General features: G+C 65.7%; 1 protein-coding gene across 5 annotated transcripts in view; it reads right to left on the bottom strand.

The window, feature by feature from the left end:
- The window catches only part of SDK2 (sidekick cell adhesion molecule 2), a 171,543-nt gene that overhangs the window by 11,743 nt on the left and 133,996 nt on the right, over window positions 1-25,804 (bottom strand). For 4 of the 5 annotated variants that reach the window (XM_084647193.1, XM_084647195.1, XM_084647196.1 and 1 more), the window contains 22 exons: window positions 24,402-24,597; window positions 23,983-24,081; window positions 22,946-23,137; window positions 22,448-22,569; window positions 22,184-22,293; window positions 21,567-21,717; window positions 15,617-15,854; window positions 15,298-15,413; window positions 13,813-14,002; window positions 12,769-12,867; window positions 11,809-12,003; window positions 11,441-11,642; window positions 11,006-11,109; window positions 10,463-10,533; window positions 9,707-9,842; window positions 8,509-8,565; window positions 8,034-8,135; window positions 7,457-7,572; window positions 5,287-5,473; window positions 3,353-3,490; window positions 1,643-1,804; window positions 1,212-1,337 (listed from right to left, as the gene is read on the bottom strand). In XM_084647193.1, the coding sequence (XP_084503319.1) occupies window positions 1,212-1,337; window positions 1,643-1,804; window positions 3,353-3,490; window positions 5,287-5,473; window positions 7,457-7,572; window positions 8,034-8,135; window positions 8,509-8,565; window positions 9,707-9,842; window positions 10,463-10,533; window positions 11,006-11,109; window positions 11,441-11,642; window positions 11,809-12,003; window positions 12,769-12,867; window positions 13,813-14,002; window positions 15,298-15,413; window positions 15,617-15,854; window positions 21,567-21,717; window positions 22,184-22,293; window positions 22,448-22,569; window positions 22,946-23,137; window positions 23,983-24,081; window positions 24,402-24,597 (3,109 nt within the window). The remainder of the gene's footprint in view (window positions 1-1,211; window positions 1,338-1,642; window positions 1,805-3,352; window positions 3,491-5,286; window positions 5,474-7,456; window positions 7,573-8,033; window positions 8,136-8,508; window positions 8,566-9,706; window positions 9,843-10,462; window positions 10,534-11,005; window positions 11,110-11,440; window positions 11,643-11,808; window positions 12,004-12,768; window positions 12,868-13,812; window positions 14,003-15,297; window positions 15,414-15,616; window positions 15,855-21,566; window positions 21,718-22,183; window positions 22,294-22,447; window positions 22,570-22,945; window positions 23,138-23,982; window positions 24,082-24,401; window positions 24,598-25,804) is intronic. The other variant, XM_084647194.1, reaches the window with a different exon arrangement.

The following is a 25,804-nucleotide window of genomic DNA, read 5'->3' as shown; positions in this document are numbered from 1 at the left end:
TTCAGCCACCGGAGGGTCGCCTGACTGTAACCGGCTGTTCCATTGCCATGCACGCTGGGCTTCCCCCGCGCTCTGTGCATCTGGCCCTCCTTTCCCCCTGCTCGGTGCGGCCGGCTCTCCTTCCCCTGCACTCTGGGAGGCTGGCCCTCCTTCCCCCCGCGCTCTGGGAGGCTGGCCCTCCTTCCCCCGTGCTCTGGGAGGCTGGCCCTCCTTCCCCCCACGCTCTGTGCATCTGGCCCTCCTTACCCCTGTGCTCAGTGCGGCTGGCTCTCCTTCCCCCGCGCTCTGTGCATCTGGCCCTCCTTACCCCCGTGCTCAGTGCGGCTGGCTCTCCTTCCCCCGCGCTCTGAGAGGCTGGCCCTCCTTCCCTCCGCGCTCTGTGCATCTGGCCCTCCTTCCCCCCGTGCTCTGTGCATCTGGCCCTCCTTCCCCCCGCGCTCTGGGAGGCTGGCCCTCCTTCCCCCCGTGCTCTGTGCATCTGGCCCTCCTTCCCCCCGTGCTCGGTGCGGCCGGCTCTCCTTCCCCCGCGCTCTGGGAGGCTGGCCCTCCTTCCCCCCGCGCTCTGGGAGGCTGGCCCTCCTTCCCCCCACGCTCTGTGCATCTGGCCCTCCTTACCCCTGTGCTCTGTGCATCTGGCCCTCCTTACCCCCGTGCTCTGTGCATCTGGTCCTGCTTACCCCCATGCTGTGTGTGGCCGGCTCTTCTTCCCCCATGCTCTGTGCGGCAAGGGGTCCCAGAGCGCGCTGCCCCACTCCCCCACCGGCCGCTCTGCGTGTGGTGCCGGTGGGGTTACAAAAGCAGGGCTGCCCTGGCAGCGGTTCTGCCAGGCGAAGTGGCTGGGGAACCCAGGTACAACCCAGTAGAACCCGCCTGGCGTAACCCCGTTCGGTCCCGCACTGTAGAAAGGCCCCACGTGGGTTAGCATGGGTTACCTCAGCCTCCCTGCCTGGCGTCTGCCCACACCACCCACCGCAGCAACCTCTCAGGCCCTGGGGAGGCGCCGTCTAGAGTGGAAGGTGCTCAGGGGTGCCCATAGGGCCTGGTCCTGCGGTGGGCCCCAGGGGCCCAGGTGCCTTGCGAGGCCACCAGCACGTGTCCTGCCCTGTAGGGATGGCAGCCGTGGGGCAGAGCTGGGCCCTGTGTTCCTGCCAGGCCAGTGGCGGGGGGAGGGAGGGGCGGGGGAATGCATGGGGAGGGGTCACGTACGGTACCTGAGGGCCGGGCCTCGATGACGGATCGGGTGATGGGCCCCTTGCCGGGATCCCCATTCGCCCAGTGGATAGTGATGGCTGAGCCATACCGGGAGATGAAGGGCTCACCCGGTGGCCCGGGGGCACCTGGCAAACCACAACAAAACACATTGTAACAGGGAGAAAAACCACAACCTTCCCCTAACATCGCTGGGGGCGGGGGAGCCCAGCCCCCTGCCCTCCTCTCTTCTCAGCCCCCCATGGCTCCAACCCCCACGTCCAACCCCGACTGCCCATCCAGGCTCCCACTACATTGGCCCATGGGGCCCTTCAGGTGAATCCTTCCTGCTGCAGAGATCTGTGCTCGCGGGAATCCTGGGGGACCCTCCCCCCATCACAAAGCCACCCCCCGCCCCCGAGAGGCAGCGTGAGCCTGCGCGGCAGTGCCGTACCTTCCCCCGGCCCCGTGGTGACATTGGCCTCGATCTCGGGCCCGTAGGCGAAGGTTTTGGCCCGGATCCGGAACCTGTATGTCACGCCCTCCGCCAGGTCCTTCACCTTCATCCACAGGGGGCTGTTCCCCTTCACGTCCACCGTCACAATCTTACTCACGCCTGGGGGGCAGAGGGCACAGACGTGGCATGCAGAAATCCTGGCGCCCACGCCACCCTCACAGTGCCAGGATCTGGTGTTGGGGAAGAGAGCTGCAAGCCTGGTGCTGAGTGTGGCCAAACCAACCCCATCCAGTGTGAAATCCAGGCCTGAACCCACCTCGCTCTGGCCTATGTGGGGCAGCGACACCCTGCAGCACAATTCCGGAGTAGCCGGGCTGGTGTCTCTGGTCTGGGGACTGGATCCCAGGTCTCCTGCACTGTAGCCCAGGCTGTGTCTGTTAACATTCACCTACATGGCCCAGCGAGTCCCATGTCCTGCCCCCAGTACCCTGTCGGGGCTGCTTTGCAGGAAGCACATAATGCCCCCCGCTAGCTAGCAGAAGGAGAGCCTTCCTGACCCCGCGGGATCAGCGCATGCCCTGAAGCATGCCCTTTGCTTGGCAGAACCCCAGGCCCCCGTGCGCTGTGGGCGGCAAGCCGGGTTTGCAGGATCAAAGGACAACCTGCATGGCGCAGGTTCAAAGGAGAAGCCCCCCCTGCCGCTCCCTGGGGTCACTGCGGCCTGCCTCCAGAGCCCTCGCTTCACAGCCCTTCCTCTGAACCCGACTCTCAGAAGCCCAGGTGGCAGCAGGGAACACTGAGCAGCCATTGTCCCTCCGGCCACCCCACCCGCGCGCTTCACTGCGTTCTCAGGCTCTCTCCTGCCCACTCTGGACGGCCCATCAGCCGCTCGGGGAGGAGGGGGGAGCCAATGCTCCCCCTCTTTTGTCTGTTGCTCCGGACGTAACAGCTCAGGTAGGAGAGCTGGGGTGGTGGCAGCGGTGGGCCGGGCTACCGGGGGCACTGCAGAGAGACGAGGGAGGGAGGCGCTAGACTCCAGCTCTGAAGACGTGACGAAGGATCATTAGAGCTGGCTGCACCGGGATGTTTTGGCCCCGTGGGAATTCCACTGCAGATGCTCTGCCCGGTTTTGTTTTGGTTTGGTTTTTTTCTGAATCCCGGAAACTTTTCACCAACAAAGGGTCTTGGGCCAAAATTCTCCATTTTGTTGAAAAAACCATTTTCACCGTCAAAATGGCGGGACAGAATGTGCACGGACACGCTCAGAACCGGGCATCCCTGTGTCTCTCCGAGCCCTTTGCACAGTGACCTATGGGACAAACCCAGGGTTGCCCTGGCCTCGCTGCCCTGCAGCCACCTCTGGGGAGGAACACGGGAAAGGTTTTAAAGTGAATAGCAACAGAAGGGAACAGCACAAGCGGGAGTTGGGCCGGGACACTGGGCTGGTCCCCAAAGCCTAGTGATGAGTGGCAGGCAGCCACAGAGAGATTCTACCCCATGCTGCTCAGCACATCCGCCTGGCCTGGGGTAAATTTAATCCTTCCCCAGAAACAGATTTTCCTGCCACCCAGGCTCCTTTACCAGCTTTGCTTCCCCACTCTGCAGGGAGTGGTGGCCCCTGAACCCACATCACACCCTGCCCCCCGCAGCCAATAGCCCTGCCGTACCTCCACCCGCCGCCCCGCCCGTTGAGCCCTGGACCCTTACCATCCACAGGCGTGCAGGGCTCATAGACCAGCCTGTACCCTTCCAGGATGCCATTGGGCAGCAGAGGCGGTTCCCAGGAGACGTTCACCGAGGTGGTGGTCAGCTCGCTGAACCTGATGGTGCTGGGGGCGCTGGGGGCTGCATGGAGAAAGCAGAGGGGCTTTGCAGACTTCCCCCGGGTGAGGGAGGAGAGGGGTGTAGATCCCACTGGCCCCCCTCGCTCCTCTGTCAGCTCGTCCTGGGTTTGCTGGGCGGGGCGGTTGGCGAGCGAGGCCGTGGGAAAGGGATGGATTCAGTCACACTACGTCAGCATTAACGGGTGTGTGTTTGTGACCTGCCTGAATTCCCCCCCTCCCCGCAAGTCCTCCTGAGCAGGTGAGGGAAGCAGACAGGCAGTCCCTCGGAGCTGGGGGTGGGGAGGGTGGGCCTGGAGACTGTGTGAGTTTGTGTTCTGTGTTTGAAAGACTTTGACCAAGTTTGGGTTACCAGGAGAGAGACACTGGACTGGGGCCTAGAGGGCCAGCATGCACCTGAGGACTCACTAAATGGGACCCTGGGAGGGGGTCACTTGAGACACTTTTGGACCAAGTGAGTTCTTAAAGGGCCCTTAGGAGGGGGGGACATTGAGGCAGGGCGCGATGGAGCAACCTTGGACCATGAGGGGGCATTCAGGAGGTGGCTGTCTGTGGTACAGTGAGTTAGCTGAGAACTCCAAACTCATCCGGCCAGTGCCAACTCCCCAGTAACACCCCCCTTGCGGGGCTGGACTCTTCAGGACCCCCTCTTCCCACCGCAACTTCAGAAAAGAGTGAGAGAACCAAGTGCTCCAGACCCGATAGGAAACAACTGATGGGCCCTGCTGGGCCCCTCTCTGCTTCTCCTCTGCAGAGCTATGCAGCCCCCGCGTGTCTGGGCTGTGTCTCCTCCTGACACCGGCGTGCCTCTGGTTTCCCTGTGGACCAGCTCCCTGCCAAGACACCTTGCATGTCTGGGTTATTTGGGCAAATGCTGACGCATTACCTCTCGGGCAGGTGGGAGGAGGAAGGGGTTAATGCCCCCATTGCACTTTTGCCCGGGGGGCAGGAATGGTCAAGGAGAACGAGGCGTTGTTGCAGCGTCCTCAAAGCCCCCCAGCAGAGTGTCTCCAGGACTTGGCTCCTGAGGCCCCCCCAAAAGGCTGAGAAGGGGGGCCTGCCCCAGCGGGGAGCCCCAGAGCTACCTGGGCAGATCCAGCACAAAGAACTGGGGCGATTATTTTCAGCCTCCTCCTTGGTGCTGTGCCAAGAAGAAGCCCAAGGCCGTGACGAGAGGCTGGCTCCGAAACCGCCTCTGCTCCGCCCCTGCGGGTGACGGGCTGGAACCCCAGGGCCAGCTCCTGCACGGGCATCAGCTGGGGCAGCACCGTTGGTGGCAGTGGGGTACCATGGCCAGACACGGCTGTGGATCCGGCCCGGTTCCCCCATGCTGGCTCCGTACCTGGAGTACGTGGATGCACTGGCTGGTTTACTTCTTGAACGGGAAGGGAGGGCGTTGGGGGCTTCAGCAGCCAGGCGTCCCCACAGCATCGTTAACTGCAGAGCCCCGCCCTCGCCTGGCTTCAATCCCAGGCCGAGGCCAAAAGTGGGACGAGTCTGTCAGGTCTCAACCTAGAAGAGTCTCATCTGCAAATAGCACTGAACCACCCCCCAGGAGCACAACTCGGCCCAGCGGCCAGCCTCTGCTCAGGACAGGACCAGAACACAGAGGGACGTGGTGGCAACACACAGGGCTTGGCAGAGCTGGGTGGGGGGAGTCCAGGGCTGGGATAAGGCAGGACAGGAGGGGCTGCAGGTTGGGATGGAGCATGTGGGCCGCTGTGCGATCCCTCCTGATTCGCGGCCCCATCAGTGAAAGGAGGATGGGCCCGGTGTCCCCAGGCACAGCAAGGAGCCCACCTGCCTGCTGCGTCCTGCCCCTGACGAGGGCGCTGCGGGGCCCGTCCCCGGCGGCGTTGAAGGCCAAGACGGTGATCAGGTATGAGGTGTATCCCGTGAGGTTCTTCAGCTTGGCCCCATTCTCGGGCAGGAAGAGCGTCTTCACCCGCTCCGTGCCATTCTGGCGCTGGGCCTCCCAGAAATAGATCTGCAGGGGGTGGGGGTTACGGGGAAGAAGAGGGCTGGGGTAAGGCCAGGCCCAATGCTGGCAGGGGCCTGACATAGCTGCTAGCCCCGCTGATCCCCAGGCACTCCCCTTCACAGCCTGCTCCCGGCGCTGACCACCCCGGGCTGGGGCTCCCCCCCCCACAGACTCAGCTTCCCCCAGATCCAGCACGCCTGGCTTCTCCTTCTGCAGAGCAGCACCGGGAAGTGGTCCCCGCTGCTGGCCCCTTGGCGGAGCGACTGGGGCGGTGGCTGCTCTGCGGTGGAGGAGATGTAGGGCCATTTATATTTAAGGTCCCCTGACCCCCAAGAAAGACCCTGCCCCATCTTTCAGTGGGACACAGTCAGACACGCTCCAGAAGGAGGAAAGCTCCTGGGCCTTGCCTACCCTACAGTGGTGTAGCCAGGCCAGTGCCCTCTCCTAGGGCTGGTCCGAACAGGAAACGCAACCGCTTGGCACAGGGAAGGGGGCAGGGGAGTTCAACCAATTTCTCGAAGCCTCTGTGAGGGGATATTGACTGTGGGTCAAAAGCAGCTTTTCTGGGTTTAGCTTAAATGCCTCCTGATCAGTTTCAGCCAAGCGCCACCGGGCTGCTCTCAAAGTGAAGTGAGTGTGTCCACATGGGGCTTGCACCGGTTTCATTAAGTCCCATTTTCAGCCCCTCGAAGTTAAAGGCCTGCAGTGTCTGGGTCTGGACAGTTGCAGGTTCTAGAACCAGCAAAGCTCCAGAGGCGTCTCCACTCCAGAAGCCCCCAGAAGCCCCTCTCGGTTCCAAAGGGCCCAGCCAAACACAGGCCGGGAGCACAAAAGACACACGCCTGTCTCTGGCTCTGAGTCGGAGAAGGGGCTTTCCTGTGTCCAGAGGAAAGGAGGGAGCAGGGTGCGTCGGCTCCAGACCATGCTAGATGGAAAATGTGACCCACGTCCCTTGGCTTAGCTAGGTCAGAGCCCAGAGAATCAAACGCGGGCTGAGGTCACCCTTGAGCGGTGCCCAAATATCCAGGGAGAGGCTGTACGGTCCCAGCAATCCTGCCCCGGTCCCACTTCCCTGAGAGCTGCAAAGCCACTGCCCAGAACTGGCCCTCTGCAGCACACCCCATGGCCTGGGCATGGGCCCATTCTGCCCCCGCCCGCTGACCCAGTATCCCGCAGCGGTACACCCCCACCAAACTACAGCAAGCGTCAGCTCAGGGGCACAGGCCAACCCCAGCCCTACAGGGGATGCAATGGGGTGGCTGACCAAGCTGAAAGCTCCCACCACCGGGTTATGGGGCAAAGAAGTCCGGCCCATGTGGAAATGCCAGGGCCCTGCCCAAATCCCAGCTATGCCCTGCTGCAGGGAGCGCCCAGACCCCTGAGAGGGCCTGGAGAACAGGGCTGGTGCGGGATTGGAAGTGAAACCACGCCACCTGCTGAGCACACCGGGAACTGCGCATGGGTGTGGGGGGTGTGGGGGTGTGTACACAAGCGCCATGCCAGCTGACTCAGGGCTGGGCACTGCCCCCGGGGTGGAAGAACCCGCGACGGCTGGGCACTGCAGCTGCAGGGTGGCAACAGACTGAGCAGTGAGGGGTGGTGGCAACATCCCCCGTTCCCATTCCCTTGCAAACCCAATGCCACGGACTGCTGGGCATTAGCCCTCCTGGCTCTGATGGTGTCGGGTCAAACAGGTTCACTGTGCTTTGTATTCCTGGAGCGCCTTCTACCCGAGCATCTCCCAGCCCCGACCAGTTAAACTCAGTCCCTCCTTCACACACCCGGCTCAGTGCTCCTGGCCCTGTTGGCATCAGAGGGAAACTAAGGCACGGAGGGGTTGCTGAGCTGGTGTTGAGTGGGTAGCCAATGGGAACTCTGGGTGCCCAGCTCCCCGCAGCGACGTGCCCCTCGGGGAGCCGGGGCAGAGGGGGGCGGGCTCCTGGGTGCTGTGAGGATTGTAACAGCCAGCGGGAGATGGGGGGCCAGTACCTTATAGCCCTGGATGTCTCCGTTCTGCGCCTCCAGGGGGGGCGGCTCCCACGTGACGTCCAGCTGGGTGGCCGTGGTGGTCTGAACGGCCACGTTCTGCGGCGGGGCGGTGGGCACTACAGAAGGAGAGCGAGTGGGGTGAGAGCGCCCGAGCCCCCCGGCACTCTCGTCCCCCGGCACGGCGGCTGGGGTGCAGGGGGAGAGGGGGACGTCTGATCGCCCCCTCTCCCTGCGGACACCGGGGGTCTCTCCGAGTCCTGCAGCCGCTGTGCCGCCATCCATGGGCCATGGCCACTGAATCCCAGCCCTTCGCCTGCTCAGACGGTGTCCTGCTGCTGGCTGGCGGCTGGGGAGTGGGGCAGGCCGCAGGCACAGGCTGGCTCCTGGCGGGGAAGCGCAGCCCCGGCCGCCGATAGGGAAAGGCAACGGGAGAGGATCCCTTAGCTCAGCTGGGCAGGGCCCGTGAATTCCCTGGCGAGCGCTGGATGTGGCCAAGGGACGGGGCGGCCCTTAGTGACCAACGGGGGAGCTCAAAGCCTGCCCGGAAGCAGAGATGCTCACACCTGCCCTGACTCACCTGCCTCGCCCACGAAAACCTCCTGGGGGGGGCTGGAGGGCCCCTCGCCCGCGGCATTGTACACACTCATGCGGATCTCGTAACGCCTGTGCTTGCTCAGATCTGCAGGGGGTGAGAGGAGGGGAAGTGGGTGCCAGGAAGAGCCGGGCAGGAGCCCATCCACAGGGCCAGGAGCACTGGTGTTTCACCTCCCTCCCATTAACCCCTTCTCTGCCCCCTCGGGGCTAGGCCGGGCGGTGGGGATGTCCCGTCTTGCTGTGATACCCCAGCCACAGGGGGCAGCTCTGCCGATACGTCTGCCCCCCGTCCCAGGTACGATGGGGAGCAGTGAAGTGACTAGCGGTCGCCCGTAGGTACCCAGCTAATACCCCGGGCACCCTGCGCTTTCTGGAAGGCGGAGGGGGCGGGGAAGTCAGGAGGGGAGCGACACGCAGACGGACAGAGACGAGCCCCGAAGCAGAGAGCGGAGACTTACTGTCCAGTTCGTGGTGCGTGAGGCCGGCTCCGGTCAGGTTCCGCACGGCGTACCCTGCTGCGGGCGTTGAAAGGGAGCGCAGGGGAGAGCGGTCAGTGGGGTTAGTCACACACAGACAGAACAAGCAGGACGGACGCCCCGCAGGCCTGGGAGTGGCGGGACGGCTGCCAGGGCTAGCGCAGGGGGCAGCGTTGGTTAGCGGGGAGGGAGAAGAAACCCCGTGGAGCTTCACTGCTGCCACCAGGGGTTCAGAGGGGCCCGAGCTGGGGAGCACCCCGGGAGTGACAGGAGCTGGCTGTGCCCTGCCGTGTGTGTACGCCCTGGGGACTGCCCTCAGACTGCTTCCTGCCTCCCTGGCCCTGGCGTGCCCCGGCTCTGCCCCTCAGCTCCTCTGAAGGGAGTCCTGCCTGGCATTGGCATTAGCCCTGCTGGCAGTGCCAGCCTACCTGCTGCCCACCTAGCCTCTGCCCTACCATCCCACTCCCCTTCTCCACTACCAGGGCGTGGGCTGCAGCCCTCCCCAGTGATGCTGTTCCTCTGCGTAGCAGCCTGGGCGTTAACCGGTGCCAGCAGGGAGCAAGATCAGAGATGACTGACAGTCCTCAGCACAGCAACCCTGGGAATTGGGGGCCGGGGCTCCCCTCAGGGGGGCTTCAGCATCGTCTGGGGAGGACCTCAGCCCCTGGCCAACTCCCCTGGCCCCTGGTTAAGCGTACAGGAGACTTCGCAAACAGGGAAAAGGAAAAAAAAGCACCAGGTCAAATTTCGGTCTCCCCAGCTAACCAACATCCCTCTCAAGCCGTCAGCTCCTGACCTAGCCCTCTCCAGATCCCCCCACCCAGCAGAGAGCAGCCCCCTGCCCCGCCCCCCCCTCGGCATCAGCACTCACACCGCCAGCCATGTCACTCCCCTGAGGCGCGGGGCTCAGCCCTGCAGGGTGACGCTGCCCCGAGCCCCGCGGGAGAAGAGCGGGACACGCTGGCCCAGGACAGCTCCTGGAGCTCAGATCGGTGCGTTGGAGGCTCTGGGGCCGGCCGGCTGGTGTCCACACACAGAGCGCTCGGTGGGGCTGCAAGGCAGGGCACGGGGCGGGGCTGAGCATCACGGAGAGCCCCGTGGGGTGGGGTGAGAGGAATCCCCCCACGACGTCCCTTCCCCACCCATCTGCGTTCCCAGGGGACCGAATAAGGGCACTCACGGGTGAGCTCCGTCCACTTGGCGCCGGGGCTGCTGACGCTGCGCGTGGTGAAGCCGCGCAGCCCATCGTAGACCAGCTCCCGGTAGCGGATCCGGAAGCCCAGCAGGATCCCGTTGATCTTGTCCTCGGTGGGGGGCTGCACGGGGGGGGACAGGAGCCAAGAGGCGGGGGCAGTCAGCGGGGGGAGCCCATGGAGACGGTGCATGGCACTGCCTGCCCCCGGAGCCTGTGCTGCCCTCACCCCCCTGTGGGATTTCCCCCTTCACTCGCTGCCTCCCGCTGCGCCCTGCTGCAAGGAGGCTCCCTACAGCCAGGGAGGGATCAGGGGTCCTTGCAGAGCCCAGCCCTGGGGTAAGCAGGGAATCTAACCTGAGAGGTGCAAGGTGCCTTAACCGCGCTCCCAGCCCCTGCAGGTCCCCGGAGCCCCGAGCCCGCTGGGAAGCAGCAGTACCCACCGGGGCCAGCCTGCTTCCGGCCCCTCTCTGCGGCAGCCACTGGGCGCCCCGGATGCCGGGGTCCTACTCGACCAGCAGCGGCATGCGGGAGCTTTGGAGTGGATGCAGCACCGGGTGGCAAAGCCACACTGGCAGTTAGCCAGTGGCCCTGCCCAGAGAGAGCAGAGCGGACAGGAACGGCGGGCGAGGGGATCCGCAGTGCCAAGGGGACACTGCTCCCAGGCCTTCCCGGGGCTCGGGAAAGTGAGTCAAGCTGCTGCCTTACAGAGACGGGCGGGGGCAGTGCAGTGCCGCACGGTACCTGCCAGCGGATCAGGACAGAGGTGGTGGTGTGAGGCATGACCGAGAGGATGGTGGGGGCTTCCTCTGGGGCTGGGGGGAGAAGAAACATAGGTGAGATGCTGAGAGGCACGAGGGTCCCTCCCCCTGGCCAGGAGAACAGGTGCTGGCTGGCTCCAGACTCCGGCTCCCTCCCACCCTGCGCAGCTCAGGCGGTCGGAGCCTTCCACAGGGTCACTGGTTTGAATCCTCTCCACGCTGGGAGAGGTGAGCCAATGGGCCCACGTGACCAACCCCCATCTCGCCCCAAGGAGCGCCAGCTGGCCTGCTGGCTGACCACTGGACGGGTCCCGGGGAACAAGGCTGCCTCGTTCCACAGACAAGGCTCCAGCCTGGAGTGTGCTGGGAGCTGTGACCCAGCGTGGGCTGCACCCTGCCACTGAAGAGACAAGGCTGGCACCGGGCGCCCTGCAGCCTCCGTGCGCCGCGTCTCCCATGCCTGCCCGGGGCCGAGCCCAGCTGGCAATGGGGCACCAGCCCAGTCCTGCAGGGAAGGGGCACTGACCGGCCTGCAAGGTGGTGAGTGACTCCGACTCTTGGCTGTATTCGCTGTCCCCGATGTCGTTGGTCGCCTTGATGCGGAACTTGTAGGAGGTGAAGGGCTTCAACCTGGGCCAGGAGCACACGGGAGGGGAAGGGGATGGGTGTGAGGCACAGCTGGGGGGCTGCAGGGCAGGGGTCCAGTGCCTTCCAGTAGAGACAGGATATGAAATGGAGCAGCCTTACTTTGGCCAGCGCATGGGGGGGATGAGATCAGCCCCACAAAAGCCATTCTCCTAATTTCAGGTGGGGAAACTGAGGCACAGAGCGGTGCCTAAGGTTGGTGGCAAAGCCAGGAATAAAAGCCAGACCAGTGCCCCTAGGCCACGCTGCCTCTCGCCTGCCCCACCCTGCCACAGACCCTACCGGGCCTTGCCCACTTCGAAGGCCCCCGCCTCACCTGTCCACGACGAAGGAGGTGGCGTTGTGGCTGACAGAGGCGGAGTGCAGTGTCCACTCGCCAGCCGGCAGCTCGCGGGTCTGCACCGTGTAGTACCGGACCGGCGAGAGGCCGTCGCTGCCCGGCTCCCAGCACAAGAGCACACTGCAGGCCTTCACATCCTCCTGCCGCACCACGGGCTTGCTGGGGGGCTGCGGGCGGTCTGAGGAGGGGGAGAAGGGTGTGAGGGCTCGGCCAGAAGGCCCAGCAAGGCTGCACCTGGCCCCGTTCCCCCCTTGGGCAGGGCCTGGGTTCCACACCCGCGGCTGCCTTGGAGCCGTGCCCCACCCCTGCCCTGGGAGAGCGCCCCCCAGCCCCGGCATGGTCACCTCTCTTCTCGGTGGTCACCACCAGCGCCTCGGCCGCCTCGCCCCAGCCTTTGCGGGTCTGCGCCGTGATGCGGAAGAGGTAGGTCGACTCCGGCTGCAGGCCGGCGGCCGTGTACTGGCGGGCGCTGGGGTTGAGCACCTCCACGGTGGCAGCATTGGCACTGGTGGTGTTCAGGCGGTGGGTGATCTGGTACGCTGCGGAGAAGGGGGACGGAGGCGGTCAGCCAGAGCTGGGACAAGGCTGCCCCCCACCCCGGCCTGCAAGGGGGCAGAAAGGCTGCTCCAGGAGAAGCAGGATGGAGCCAGGACTGGCAGGGGGAGGCACAAACGAGACAGTCGTGAGCGCCTGGGCCCAGCTCCCCGCGCAGGGTCCGGCCCTAGGGCCCGCCCGGGAGGTGACCCCACGCCGGGTGCGGGAGGCGCTGGGCTGGCTCCCCTGTCTCAGCCTAGGCGAGACGTTCACAAATGTCCATGTCTGCCCCGCAGCAGGAAGATGGGTGCCCTTGCCCAGCCCACCTCGGTGCCAGGCAGGATTCTGCTTCCCTCTGGCGGCTGATGGGGCTCGCCAGCTCTGTGATTTATCAGAGGAGCAGCTTGGGCGCCTTCAGGGACCCAGGGACCGAGGCGGCTGGCTCCGGCCTGGTGCAGAGAAGCCCTGAGCGGCGGAGTAGCTGCTTCAGCAGCCGCCATTCCCCCAGCGGGAACATGCTGTGCACATGGACATGCGCTGGTGGGCGACTTCCTGCAGAGGCCCCCAGCACGGCCCTCCCCACTGCAGGGCTCAGCTCAGCTGCATCCCCGGGCCCCAGCTCTGTCGCTCACACCCAGCTGCATGCCCGCGAAACACCTGCCAGCACAGCAACATCACACCCTCCCGCTGCCCAGCATCCCGAGCACGGCCCCCTCCCAGTGTTCCCGGGACCGCTACCCACACGCCAGGGCGCTCGGAGAAGCGCTTACCTAGAATGATGCCGTTCGGCGCGGCTGGGGGCTGCCAGATCAGCCGGACTGAAGTGGTCCTCACTTCTGGGAAGAGGATGCCCACCGGGGGCCCGGGCACTGGGGCAGGACGAGAGCAGAGGGAGCGCTGGGTGACGGGCAATCGGGCTCAGAGCCCTCGGCCGGAGCAAATGGGGAGTGGAGCCCGTCCCAGCCCAGCGGCTGGGGGAGCCCGCTGGCCAAGCCCTGAAGCTAGTGGCTGCTGGGCCTCCATCGCAGAACTCTGCTGGGTGCACCTGGGTGCAAATGCCCCACAGGGCACCCGGGGCTTCCCCTCCCCTGGGAGCCGTCCCGCTGAAAACTGCCAACGACCCGTGTGAGACTGACGGAGCAGGGCGTGCAGAAAGACTCCCACACGCACACGCATGTACTTAGGGACAGAGATGCACCCCCCCCAGAGACAAACACCGACCTGCCCTCCACACCTTTAGGGACACCCGCCCCACACACCAACACACACCATTAGGGACACCCACCCCACCCCACCCCCACAGCCCCTTTAGGGGCACACACCAACACTCACCCTGCTAGGGAACCCCCCCATCTGTACACACCCCCTTAGGGGCATGCATACTCCCTCCTCAGCATACCCTGGGGGCACAAACACACACATGCAGGCATGGGGGCACACCCGAGCGTTTGTGCACTCCCCCGGGGGCCCAGATGCACACTCAGGAAGGCAGACAGGGCAAAGTGCTCTCTCCTGCCCTGTTACGTCCCCACCTTGTATTTCTGGGGCTGGCACCCCCCCCCGCCCGTGCAGAGGCCAGAGCCCTCCCAGAACGGGCAGACAGAGGGGGAGGCTGTCCGCACTGAGTGCGACAGAGGGCCGACCAGAGGCTGTTTTCTCCTCATCCCAGCGTGACGGGGGCACTCGCCCTTCCACTGACCGGCCCTCGTTTGCGCCCGGCCTCACCCCGCGTGTCACCCGCCGCGAGTGCCGCCCCGTCCAAAGACCCCGAGCGCCCCGTCAGCGCGAATGGGCGGGGGAGGAGTGGCGCCTACCGTCGTCCAGAGTCCTCTCCAGGATGGGTGGGGAGCTGGGCGCGCCGTCCCCGATCCGGGTGAAGGCCAGCACGCGGATCTCGTACAGCACGTACTTGCCCAGGCCTGCGAGCTGGGCGCTGCGGGAGGCGTTCCCCTCGGCCGGCCAGAACCGGGCCCGCGCGTCCGAGTCCTTCTCCTTGTACACGACCTGGAACACAGCCCATGTGAAACCCACGGAGCCAGTGCCGCACGCCCCGGGCTGCCCTGCCGCGCCAGCCGAACCCACTTCCCAGGCTGAATGGGGCCCCCCCGCGGGTGGGGCCGGGGCACCCGACAGCCCCTCAGTTCACAGCCCCATGCAGGGCAGCCTGTCCCCAAGGAAAAGCCATGGCAGGAGCATTGACAGGCATGTTTCGGGGAGCCCAGGAGTGGAATAGCCACAGGCCACAGGACTGGGGGAGCAGGGGGTTGCGGGTGGGGATTGAGGGGACCAGCAGAGCGAGTGGGGGGCAGCCCAGGGCTGGCATAGCAGGGGGTTGCGGGTCGGGATTGAGGGGACCAGCAGAGCGAGTGGGGGGCAGCCCAGGGCTGGCATAGCAGGGGGTTGCGGGTCGGGATTGAGGGGACCAGCAGAGCGAGTGGGGGGCAGCCCAGGGCTGGCATAGCAGGGGGTTGCGGGTGGGGATTGAGGGGACCAGCAGAGCGAGTGGGGGGCAGCCCAGGGCTGGCATAGCAGGGGGTTGCGGGTCGGGATTGAGGGGACCAGCAGAGCGAGTGGGGGGCAGCCCAGGGCTGGCATAGCAGGGGGTTGCGGGTGGGGATTGAGGGGACCAGCAGAGCGAGTGGGGGGCAGCCCAGGGCTGGCATAGCAGGGGGTTGCGGGTCGGGATTGAGGGGACCAGCAGAGCGAGTGGGGGGCAGCCCAGGGCTGGCATAGCAGGGGGTTGCGGGTCGGGATTGAGGGGACCAGCAGAGCGAGTGGGGGGCAGCCCAGGGCTGGCATAGCAGGGGGTTGCGGGTCGGGATTGAGGGGACCAGCAGAGCGAGTGGGGGGCAGCCCAGGGCTGGCATAGCAGGGGGTTGCGGGTCGGGATTGAGGGGACCAGCAGAGCGAGTGGGGGGCAGCCCAGGGCTGGCATAGCAGGGGGTTGCGGGTGGGGATTGAGGGGACCAGCAGAGCGAGTGGGGGGCAGCCCAGGGCTGGCATAGCAGGGGGTTGCGGGTCGGGATTGAGGGGACCAGCAGAGCGAGTGGGGGGCAGCCCAGGGCTGGCATAGCAGGGGGTTGCGGGTGGGGATTGAGGGGACCAGCAGAGCGAGTGGGGGGCAGCCCAGGGCTGGCATAGCAGGGGGTTGCGGGTCGGGATTGAGGGGACCAGCAGAGCGAGTGGGGGGCAGCCCAGGGCTGCGTTGCAGGGAGCTGTGGGTGGGGCTGAGGGGCACCGGCCCAGCTCTCGAGGGGGCTGCTGCGTCCGAACGAGCGATCACACGGGCTGACACCCACCTTGTAGCCCAGGATGAGCCCGTTGCGATCCGCCTCGGGGATCTCGCTCCATCGGACCAGCATGCTGCTGGAGGTGGTGGCCAGCGCGGACACGTTGGTGGGGCCGGACGAGGGGACTGGCGAGGGGAGAAGAAAGTGAGGTCAGAAGCCGGCCCGGCTGCTGCCCGTGGCAGTGGGGCTGGGAGCCGGGCAGGGCACACTCAGGCTGGGGGTCTGATGGGCACTGCAAGCTCAGGGGCAGCTGGGCACAGGACAGGGATCTCTCCGCCGGCCCAGCGGTGGGGCAGGCCCCAGAGCCGGCAGGGGGAGCGGCAGGTACCTGACTCCCTGGTGCGTCCCAGCACGACGTGGCTCCAGGGCCCGGCCCCGATGGCGTTGAAGGCCTGGACCTGCACGCGGTACTCCGTCCACTCCTCCAGGTCCTCGATGGTGAACTCCCGCTCCACCCGGTCGTGGATCACGTGCACCACCGTCCTGCCCCGCCCGTCCGCCCGCGTGTACCGCAGCTTGTAGCCCACCGACTCCGGGTTCCCGTTGTACTCCAGCTCCGGGAGCGGCTGGGGGAGGGGGTGACACTCAGCACCAGCCACCCTCACCCGCCCCCCCCCAGCCGCTAACAAACGTACCCTCCCCCACACCCAGCACAGCCCCCCAAACCCACGCACCCTCCCCCACACCCAGCACAGCCCCCCAAACCCACCTCCCCTCCCCCCCCCCCAGAACAGCCCCCCGCTAACAAACCTACCCTCCCCCACACCCAGCACAGCCCCCCAAACCCACGCACCCTCCCCCGACACCCAGCACAGCCCCCCAAACCCACCTCCCCTCCCCCCCACCCAGAACAGCCCCCCGCTAACAAACGTACCCTCCCCCACACCCAGAACAGCCCCCCAAACCCACGCACCCTCCCCCACACCCAGCACAGCCCCCCAAACCCACGCACCCTCCCCCGACACCCAGCACAGCCCCCCAAACCCACCTCCCCTCCCCCCCACCCAGAACAGCCCCTCAAACCCACGCACCCTCCCCCACACCCAGCACAGCCCCCCAAACCCACCTCCCCTCCCCCCCACCCAGAACAGCCCCCCGCTAACAAACGTACCCTCCCCCACACCCAGCACAGCCCCCCAAACCCACCTACCCTCCCCCCCACCCAGAACAGCCCCTCAAACCCACGCACCCTCCCCCGACACCCAGCACAGCCCCCCAAACCCACCTACCCTCCCCCCCACCCAGAACAGCCCCTCAAACCCACGCACCCTCCCCCACACCCAGCACAGCCCCCCAAACCCACGCACCCTCCCCCGACACCCAGCACAGCCCCCCGCTAACAAACGTACCCTCCCCCACACCCAGCACAGCCCCCCAAACCCACGCACCCTCCCCCACACCCAGCACAGCCCCCCAAACCCACGCACCCTCCCCCGACACCCAGCACAGCCCCCCGCTAACAAACGTACCCTCCCCCACACCCAGCACAGCCCCCCAAACCCACGCACCCTCCCCCGACACCCAGCACAGCCCCCCAAACCCACCTACCCTCCCCCCCACACCCAGCACAGCCCCCCAAACCCACGCACCCTCCCCCACACCCAGCACAGCCCCCCAAACCCACGCACCCTCCCCCACACCCAGCACAGCCCCCCAAACCCACGCACCCTCCCCCACACCCAGCACAGCCCCCCAAACCCACCTCCCCTCCCCCCCACCCAGAACAGCCCCCCGCTAACAAACGTACCCTCCCCCACACCCAGCACAGCCCCCCAAACCCACGCACCCTCCCCCACACCCAGCACAGCCCCCCAAACCCACGCACCCTCCCCCGACACCCAGCACAGCCCCCCGCTAACAAACGTACCCTCCCCCACACCCAGCACAGCCCCCCAATCCCACGCACCCTCCCCCGACACCCAGCACAGCCCCCCAAACCCACCTACCCTCCCCCCACACCCAGCACAGCCCCAACTAACCCACGCACCCTCCCCCGACACCCAGCACAGCCCCCCAAACCCACGCACCCTCCCCCACACCCAGCACAGCCCCCCAAACCCACGCACCCTCCCCCGACACCCAGAACAGCCCCCCGCTAACAAACGTACCCTCCCCCACACCCAGCACAGCCCCCCAAACCCACGCACCCTCCCCCGACACCCAGCACAGCCCCCCGCTAACAAACGTACCCTCCCCCACACCCAGAACAGCCCCCCAAACCCACGCACCCTCCCCCGACACCCAGCACAGCCCCCCAAACCCACGTATCCTCCCCCCCACCCAGAACAGCCCCCCGCTAACAAACGTACCCTCCCCCACACCCAGCACAGCCCCCCAAACCCACGCACCCTCCCCCGACACCCAGCACAGCCCCCCAAACCCACCTCCCCTCCCCCCCACACCCAGAACAGCCTCCCGCTAACAAACGTACCCTCCCCCACACCCAGCACAGCCCCCCAAACCCACCTCCCCTCCCCCCCACACCCAGAACAGCCCCCCGCTAACAAACGTACCCTCCCCCACACCCAGCACAGCCCCCCAAACCCACGCACCCTCCCCCGACACCCAGCACAGCCCCCAAACCCACCTCCCCTCCCCCCCACCCAGAACAGCCCCCCAAACCCACCTCCCCTCCCCCCCACCCAGAACAGCCCCCCGCTAAAAAACGTACCCTCCCCCACACCCAGCACAGCCCCCCAAACCCACGCACCCTCCCCCACACCCAGCACAGCCCCCCAAACCCATCTCCCCTCCCCCCCACCCAGCACAGCCCCCCAAACCCACGCACCCTCCCCCGACACCCAGAACAGCCCCCCGCTAACAAACGTACCCTCCCCCACACCCAGAACAGCCCCCCAAACCCACGCACCCTCCCCCGACACCCAGCACAGCCCCCCAAACCCACGTATCCTCCCCCCCACCCAGAACAGCCCCCCGCTAACAAACGTACCCTCCCCCACACCCAGAACAGCCCCCCAAACCCACGCACCCTCCCCCGACACCCAGCACAGCCCCCCAAACCCACGCACCCTCCCCCCCACCCAGCACAGCCCCCCAAACCCACCTACCCTCCCCCCACCCAGAACAGCCCCCCGCTAACAAACGTACCCTCCCCCACACCCAGCACAGCCCCCCAAACCCACCTCCCCTCCCCCCCACCCAGAACAGCCCCCCGCTAACAAACGTACCCTCCCCCACACCCAGCACAGCCCCCCAAACCCACGCACCCTCCCCCGACACCCAGCACAGCCCCCCAAACCCACCTACCCTCCCCCCCACACCCAGCACAGCCCCAACTAACCCACGCACCCTCCCCCGACACCCAGCACAGCCCCCCAAAACCACGTATCCTCCCCCCCACACCCAGAACAGCCCCCCAAACCCACCTACCCTCCCCCCCACCCAGAACAGCCCCCCGCTAACAAACGTACCCTCCCCCACATCCAGCACAGCCCCTCAAACCCACGCACCCTCCCCCACACCCAGAACAGCCCCCCAAACCCACCTACCCTCCCCCCCACACCCAGAACAGCCCCCCAAACCCACCTACCCTCCCCCCCACCCAGAACAGGCCCCCGCTAACAAACGTACCCTCCCCCACACCCAGCACAGCCCCTCAAACCCACGTACCCTCCCCCGACACCCAGCACAGCCCCCCAAACCCACCTACCCTCCCCCCACCCAGAACAGCCCCCCGCTAACAAACGTACCCTCCCCCACACCCAGCACAGCCCCCCAAACCCACCTACCCTCCCCCCCACCCAGAACAGCCCCCCGCTAACAAACGTACCCTCCCCCACATCCAGCACAGCCCCTCAAACCCACCTACCCTCCCCCCACACCCAGCACAGCCCCCCAAACCCACCTACCCTCCCCCCCACCCCCAGAACAGCCCCCCGCTAACAAACGTACCCTCCCCCACATCCGGCACAGCCCCCCAAACCCACGCACCCTCCCCGGACACCCAGCACAGCCCCCCAAACCCACCTACCCTCCCCCCCACACCCAGAACAGCCCCCCGCTAACAAACGTACCCTCCCCCACATCCGGCACAGCCCCCCAAACCGACGTACCCTCCCCCACACCCAGAACAGCCCCCCAAACCCACCTACCCTCCCCCCCACACCCAGAACAGCCCCCCAAACCCACCTACCCTCCCCCCCACACCCAGAACAGCCCCCCGCTAACAAACGTACCCTCCCCCACATCCAGCACAGCCCCCCAAACCCACGTACCCTCCCCCCCACACCCAGAACAGCCCCCCAAACCCACCTACCCTCCCCCCCACACCCAGAACAGCCCCCCGCTAACAAACGTACCCTCCCCCACACCCAGCACAGCCCCCCAAACCCACCTACCCTCCCCCCCACACCCAGAACAGCCCCCCGCTAACAAACGTACCCTCCCCCACACCCAGCACAGCCCCCCAAACCCACCTCCCCTCCCCCCCACCCAGAACAGCCCCCCGCTAACAAACGTACCCTCCCCCACATCCGGCACAGCCCCCCAAACCCACGCACCCTCCCCCCACACCCAGCACAGCCCCCCAAACCCACCTACCCTCCCCCCCACACCCAGAACAGCCCCCCGCTAACAAACGTACCCTCCCCCACACCCAGCACAGCCCCCCAAACCCACCTACCCTCCCCCCCACACCCAGAACAGCCCCCCGCTAACAAACGTACCCTCCCCCACATCCGGCACAGCCCCCCAAACCCACGTACCCTCCCCCACACCCAGAACAGCCCCCCAAACCCACCTACCCTCCCCCCCACACCCAGAACAGCTCCCCGCTAACAAACGTACCCTCCCCCACACCCAGCACAGCCCCTCAAACCCACGTACCCACCCCCCACACCCAGCACAGCCCCCCAAACCCACCTACCCTCCCCCCCACACCCAGAACAGCCCCCCGCTAACAAACGTACCCTCCCCCACATCCAGCACAGCCCCCCAAACCCACGTACCCTCCCCCCCACACCCAGAACAGCCCCCCAAACCCACCTACCCTCCCCCCCACACCCAGAACAGCCCCCCGCTAACAAACATACCCTCCCCCACACCCAGCACAGCCCCCCAAACCCACCTACCCTCCCCCCCACACCCAGAACAGCCCCCCGCTAACAAACGTACCCTCCCCCACACCCAGCACAGCCCCCCAAACCCACCTCCCCTCCCCCCCCACCCAGAACAGCCCCCCGCTAACAAACGTACCCTCCCCCACATCCGGCACAGCCCCCCAAACCCACGCACCCTCCCCCCACACCCAGCACAGCCCCCCAAACCCACCTACCCTCCCCCCCACACCCAGCACAGCCCCAACTAACCCATGTACCCTCCTCCCACACCCAGCACAGCCCCCCAAACCCACGTATCCTCCCCCCACACCCAGCACAGCCCCCTGCTAATGTACCCTACCCCACACCCAGCACAGTCCCCCAAACCCACGTACCCTCCCCACACACCCACCACAGGCCCCTGCTAACCCATGTATACTCCCCCCACGCCCGCCACAGCCCCCCGCTAACCCATGTACCCTCCCCCCAAGCCCAGCACAGCCCCCGGCTAACCCATGTATCCTCCCCTCACGCACAGCACAGCCCCCCGCTAACCCATGTACCCTCCCCCACACCCAGCACAGCCCCCACTAACCTATGTACCCTCCCCCCATATAGCCCCCCGCTAACCCACGTATCCTCCCCCACGCCCACTACAGCCCCCCTAACCCATGTACCATCTCCCACACCCAACACAGCCCCCACTAACCCACCTACTCTCCCCCGACACCCAGCACAACCTCTCACTAACCCTCCTACCCTCCCCCCACACCCAGCACAGCCCCCCGCTAACTCACGGACCCTCCCCCCACACCCAGCACAGCCCCCCAAACCCACGGACCCTCCCCCCCATGCCTAGCACAGCCCCCCGCTAACTCACGGACCCTCCCACCACACCCAGCACAGCCCCTCGCTAACCCCATTCATCCAGATTTATCCCCTTGCCCAACTAACCTGTGTGCAGGTCCCCCCCAGCACACAAAGGCCTATTAGCCTCCCCAGCATTGCAATGCACAGCCAGGCTGCTTCCCCGCACCCCACAGGAAGACAGTGGCTAACGCTGCATTAAACAAGGCTGCAGCCCCCAGACCCTGTGACTGCCATTTTCTCTCTGCTTCATTCCCGGCTCCCCACCCAAGGGAGTGCCCCGGGCAGTGCCTGTCCGGGCAGAGGGTGGGCACCGGCCCGGGGTTTACCTGGCCGCCCCGCATTGTCACTTACCATCCAGCGCAACCACAGGCTGGTCTCGCTGGCCGTCCGCAGGGTGACATTGGCGGGCGCCACGTCCGGGGGAGCCTGCAGGGTCTGCATCCTTCTGGAGGGCACGCTGGGCGGGCTGGTGCCCACGATGTTCACCTGCCGCAGGCGGAAGCTGCGCGGAGTGGAGCCGAGTCACCGTGGGCAGGGAAGGGATGCAGGAGGGCTGCGGGCACCCCCCATCCCCTTCCCGAGGGCAACGGGGCGCGGGCTACAATACAACCCCCACCCCCTCTCAGCGCATAGCTCAGGGCGTCCCCACCGGCAACGCTGCACCCATGCTGTGCTCCGGCGGACACTAGGGGGCGCTGCTGCTGGGGAAAGGTTCAACCACACCTAGGACCCAGGGCCCCCCTCCCTGGTGCTCTGCTGGGTGCACGGTGCTAGGGGGAGGAGAGGCTCTGCCCAGCCCCTCTGGGGTACCCGTCTTTGGGAGAGGAAAGCCTGGGGCCCGATGGGCTGAGAAGGCCCATTAGGGCCAGGCCCCCATGCCACCCAGAGTGGGTGCCAGCCGCCTGCAGGGCAAGGAGGGGGGTGGTAGCAGCCTTGGCACTCGCCAGGCGCCGGTCCCCAGCACCCACCTGTAGTGCATGTAGGGGTGGAGGTTGGGCACCTCCATGGAGCGGGCGTCGGGGTCGTTGGCCAGCTGGTGAATGAGCTCCCACTCCTCGTTCTCGCCGATCTGACCCACCTGTGGACAAGGGGGTGGCGTGAGGAGCGCCGCACGTGGGCCTGTCAGCGCAGTGTCCCAGCCCAAGAGCCCCCACGCGCAAGGTGCTGTACACCCCCTCAATAGGCCTGGGCTCCCCGGCTCCTTCACCTCCCCGCCCCAGAGACCCCCTCACCTGAGCTTCCACCAGCCAGCGGGAAATGGAGGTCTTCCCGTCGTAGCCCGGCCTGAACTGGAGCGTCACGGAGCGCGGGCCGATGTTGGAGATGCCCAGATTGGTCGGCGCGCCGGGGAGCTCTGTGGGGAGAGGACAGGATGGGAGGGGACATCCTGTTGCGGGTCCGAGGGGCAAGTGTGGCCGGCCTTCGCCCTCCCATCCTGGGCACCCCGCCCGCGGCAGCAGCGAGGGGAGATGGTAGGGGAGAACAGCACAGCCATCATGCACACGCCCCGGCAGCGATAGGGCAGAGTCACCCCCAGCACGAGTGGCCGGGCCTGGCCGATGGCTACTAAGGCCTGGAGAGCCAGCTCCTGCCCTGTGCTGCCCCTGCTCCAGACCCGCTCCCCGCGCATTCTTCATGGGGTGCCCTTGACCCAGGGCCTGCTCGTGCTCTGCCGGAAGCCAAAGGGAGGGCGGTGACAGGAGCAGAAGGGGGCTGGGAGCCAGGTTTACCTGGAGGCACCCCGGAGGAGATGGTGGAGGAGGACACCTGGCCCTGCCCCTTGGACGTCATGGCGGCCACCTCGATGGTGTAGGTGGTGAGGGCGGTGAGGCCGGTGACGCGGTACTCCAGGGTGACGTTGGGTAGGTAGTGCGTCACCCGCGTGTTGGTGCGGTTGTACTCCTCCCAGGAGATCCGGTAGCCTGAAAAACACAACCCAGCCACATGGGCACATGGGTGTCACGCTCTACGCCCCATTGTGGGAAACTTCCCTGCCCCCCCGGGGGGGAGACTCCCTTCAACTTGCCCGCACCCCTCCCCAGGCCACCGCGTGGGCCCCAGCCAATGTAGTGTCACCCCCATGCTTTGTCGGCAGAGGGGCCTCACTTCACAGATCTCCCCAGTAGCCTGACAGCCCGGCGCAAGGGGCCACTAGCCAGAGGCCAAAGGGTGCACAGACAGCTCCTCGAGCCAGCGCTGGTCCCTTCTGCCCCACACCTCTCGCTTGCCAACCGCTCTGCGGTTCGGGCACAAGGAGTGGGATGTTCAAGCCGCATGGGGGGTTGGGAAGGTCCCACCCAACGGCTCCTGCCCTGAATTCTCCATCAAGTGTTTGCCATGGAGCCGGTTTTCCACCATCCTCCATAGCAACATCTGCCTGGTTTGGCGGGCACTGCCCTGGCCACGCCAGCGTCTCCTTCGTACTCCGTGACGTGGAGGGAGCCAGACGTGGCTGGGATGTGGGGCCAAGGGGAGCGGGGTGGAAATGGGGTAAAAGGGGAGCGGGGTGGAAATGGGGTAACTGAAGCATCCCAGGAGAACAGCAGCAGCTGCAAGGACGTTAGGCCCCCACCATGCGGGAAGGAAGGGGTTGGGGGGCTGGGGAGACAGGACTGTCCCGCGGCCCAGAGAGTGTTCCCGGTTGCAGCCTTGGGCAGCACCAGGCTGCCACTGTTTGGAAGCATGGAGCCGTGCTGATCGCGCCGGGCCTGCAGCTCAGCTGGGCTGGGGGAGAGTCCGGTGAGCAGCCCCCCCGGGAGCTCCTTACCGGTCAGGATGCCGTTCTTCTCCAGGGGCTCCTGCCAGCTGACCTTCAGTGACGTGTCCAGGATGTCGCTGAAGCTGAGGTGCCCCACGGGGCCAGGCGCTGCCCAAAAAACCCCAACGCCAAGAGTTAGAGAGGAGCAAGCAGCGCACATCTCAGCACAGCTGAGCAGCCAGGCCGAGGTGAACTGGGGTCTCCCCAGGGCGCTGGCCAGTGAAAGCGAGTGGTGAGCTGGAGCGACTGGGGGTCTCCCCGGGGTATCCCCCGTGGTGAGCTGGAGCGAGCGGGGGTCTCCCCGGGGTATCCCCCATGGTGAGTAGGGGGAGGTTCTAGGGCCCAGGTCCCTGGCTCAGCAGGAGCCTCTGGGAGCTGGGCTGCCCGCCCCACCCTATGTCCCAAGGGAATGCAAGGCCTCCCCGTACCGTCCTCGTGGGTGCGCACCAGCTGCGGCGGGCTGCGCGGGCCGTCCCCCGGTGTGGTGAAGCACACCACCGAGGTGAAGTACTCCGTGAACTTCTTCAGGCCTCCGATGTAGCCCACGTGGATGCTGTCCTGGAAGTTGGGCCTCACCGTCACCACTGTCACCTCCTCCTCCTGCTCCGGCTCCCACGCGATCAGCTAGGGGTGAAAAACAACAGTGTCCCAGCCCCGCGTGGGGGTGAGAACCAGCCCTCAGCCCACAGCTGCCCCTTCAGTCGCCTCTCCTCCCAAAGGACGGGTCGTGAGTGACGGAAACGCCCGGGGCGTCCACTGATCACAGAGGGACGCCAAGAAGCCAGGTCACTGCCCCAGCCCCACAGCAGGAAGGGCTGCCCGTATGGGGGCTCCACAAGCAATTCCAGCTAGCTAGCAGGGTGTATGGGGGGGTGGGATTTCAAAGCCAGAGAGGCCCATTCTGGGCATCAAGTCTTTCTGACCTCCTCCGTAACACAGGCCAGAGACCCTCACCCAGCGATCCCCACATTAAGCTCAATCATTTGTGCCTGACTAGCACAGTATCTTTCAGTCTGCATTCAAAGACACAGTGATGGAGAATTTACAACCTCCCTTGGTAACCTGCCCCATACTTAATTAGACAGACGGGAAGGTGTGACAAGGGTAGACAGAGCCAGATGGTGATAGATAAGCCAAGGACGCGTTAATCTCCTTTCAGCTGTTGCAGAGTCGTGACCTTGGCAGCAAAGGTCAGGCAATAGGAGTTTGTTTCTGATGAATCCGTGTTTCTAGCTAGTGTGACTTTTGGGGTATAAGATCCTGGATCTCCTCTAAACTCAGCTCACTCCCCCAGCTTGATCTTGCATCTGGCCATGACGCTGGAGTTTGACTTTCACAGGGCGCTGACAGCCAGGCCGGGAGGGGGAATGGAGCAGCTTTGCAATATCAGTGGAAAGGTTCCCAGCGTTGGGTTTAGCTGGCCCCCAAACACTGCAGCACCCGTCTCTGGCAGGAGACTCACCCAGGGCAAGGGGCCCGACTATTTTCAGTGCCCGGGCTCAGTGAAGGGCAAAACATTAAAACAGACCAGAAAACAGGGAAAAGGTAAATCTGATGCTTAAAACTAGGTCGTGGTCAACAATCAAAGGAGTTGTTAGCAACACAGCCCATGTCGGGGGTGGGTGGGTTATTTTTGAATATATGATTTTTAACCTTTAATAAAGAACATTTTTAAAACAGCCTCATTATTATGATTATTTGCTATGGCAGGTGCCCTACAAACACAGAACAAAGAGATGGCCACTGTCCCAGAGCCCAGGCAATCTCTGAGCGCTTAACAACTTGGCTTTACAAACTTCGCAGGCTCTCGGCCACCAGCCAATAAGTTGAA

This window comes from Lepidochelys olivacea, assembly GCF_965140295.1.
Source record: "Lepidochelys olivacea isolate rLepOli2 genome assembly, chromosome: 14".
In the NCBI taxonomy this organism is placed as follows: Eukaryota; Metazoa; Chordata; order Testudines; family Cheloniidae; genus Lepidochelys; species Lepidochelys olivacea.
This window is presented reverse-complemented; position numbering and strand designations above follow the sequence as displayed.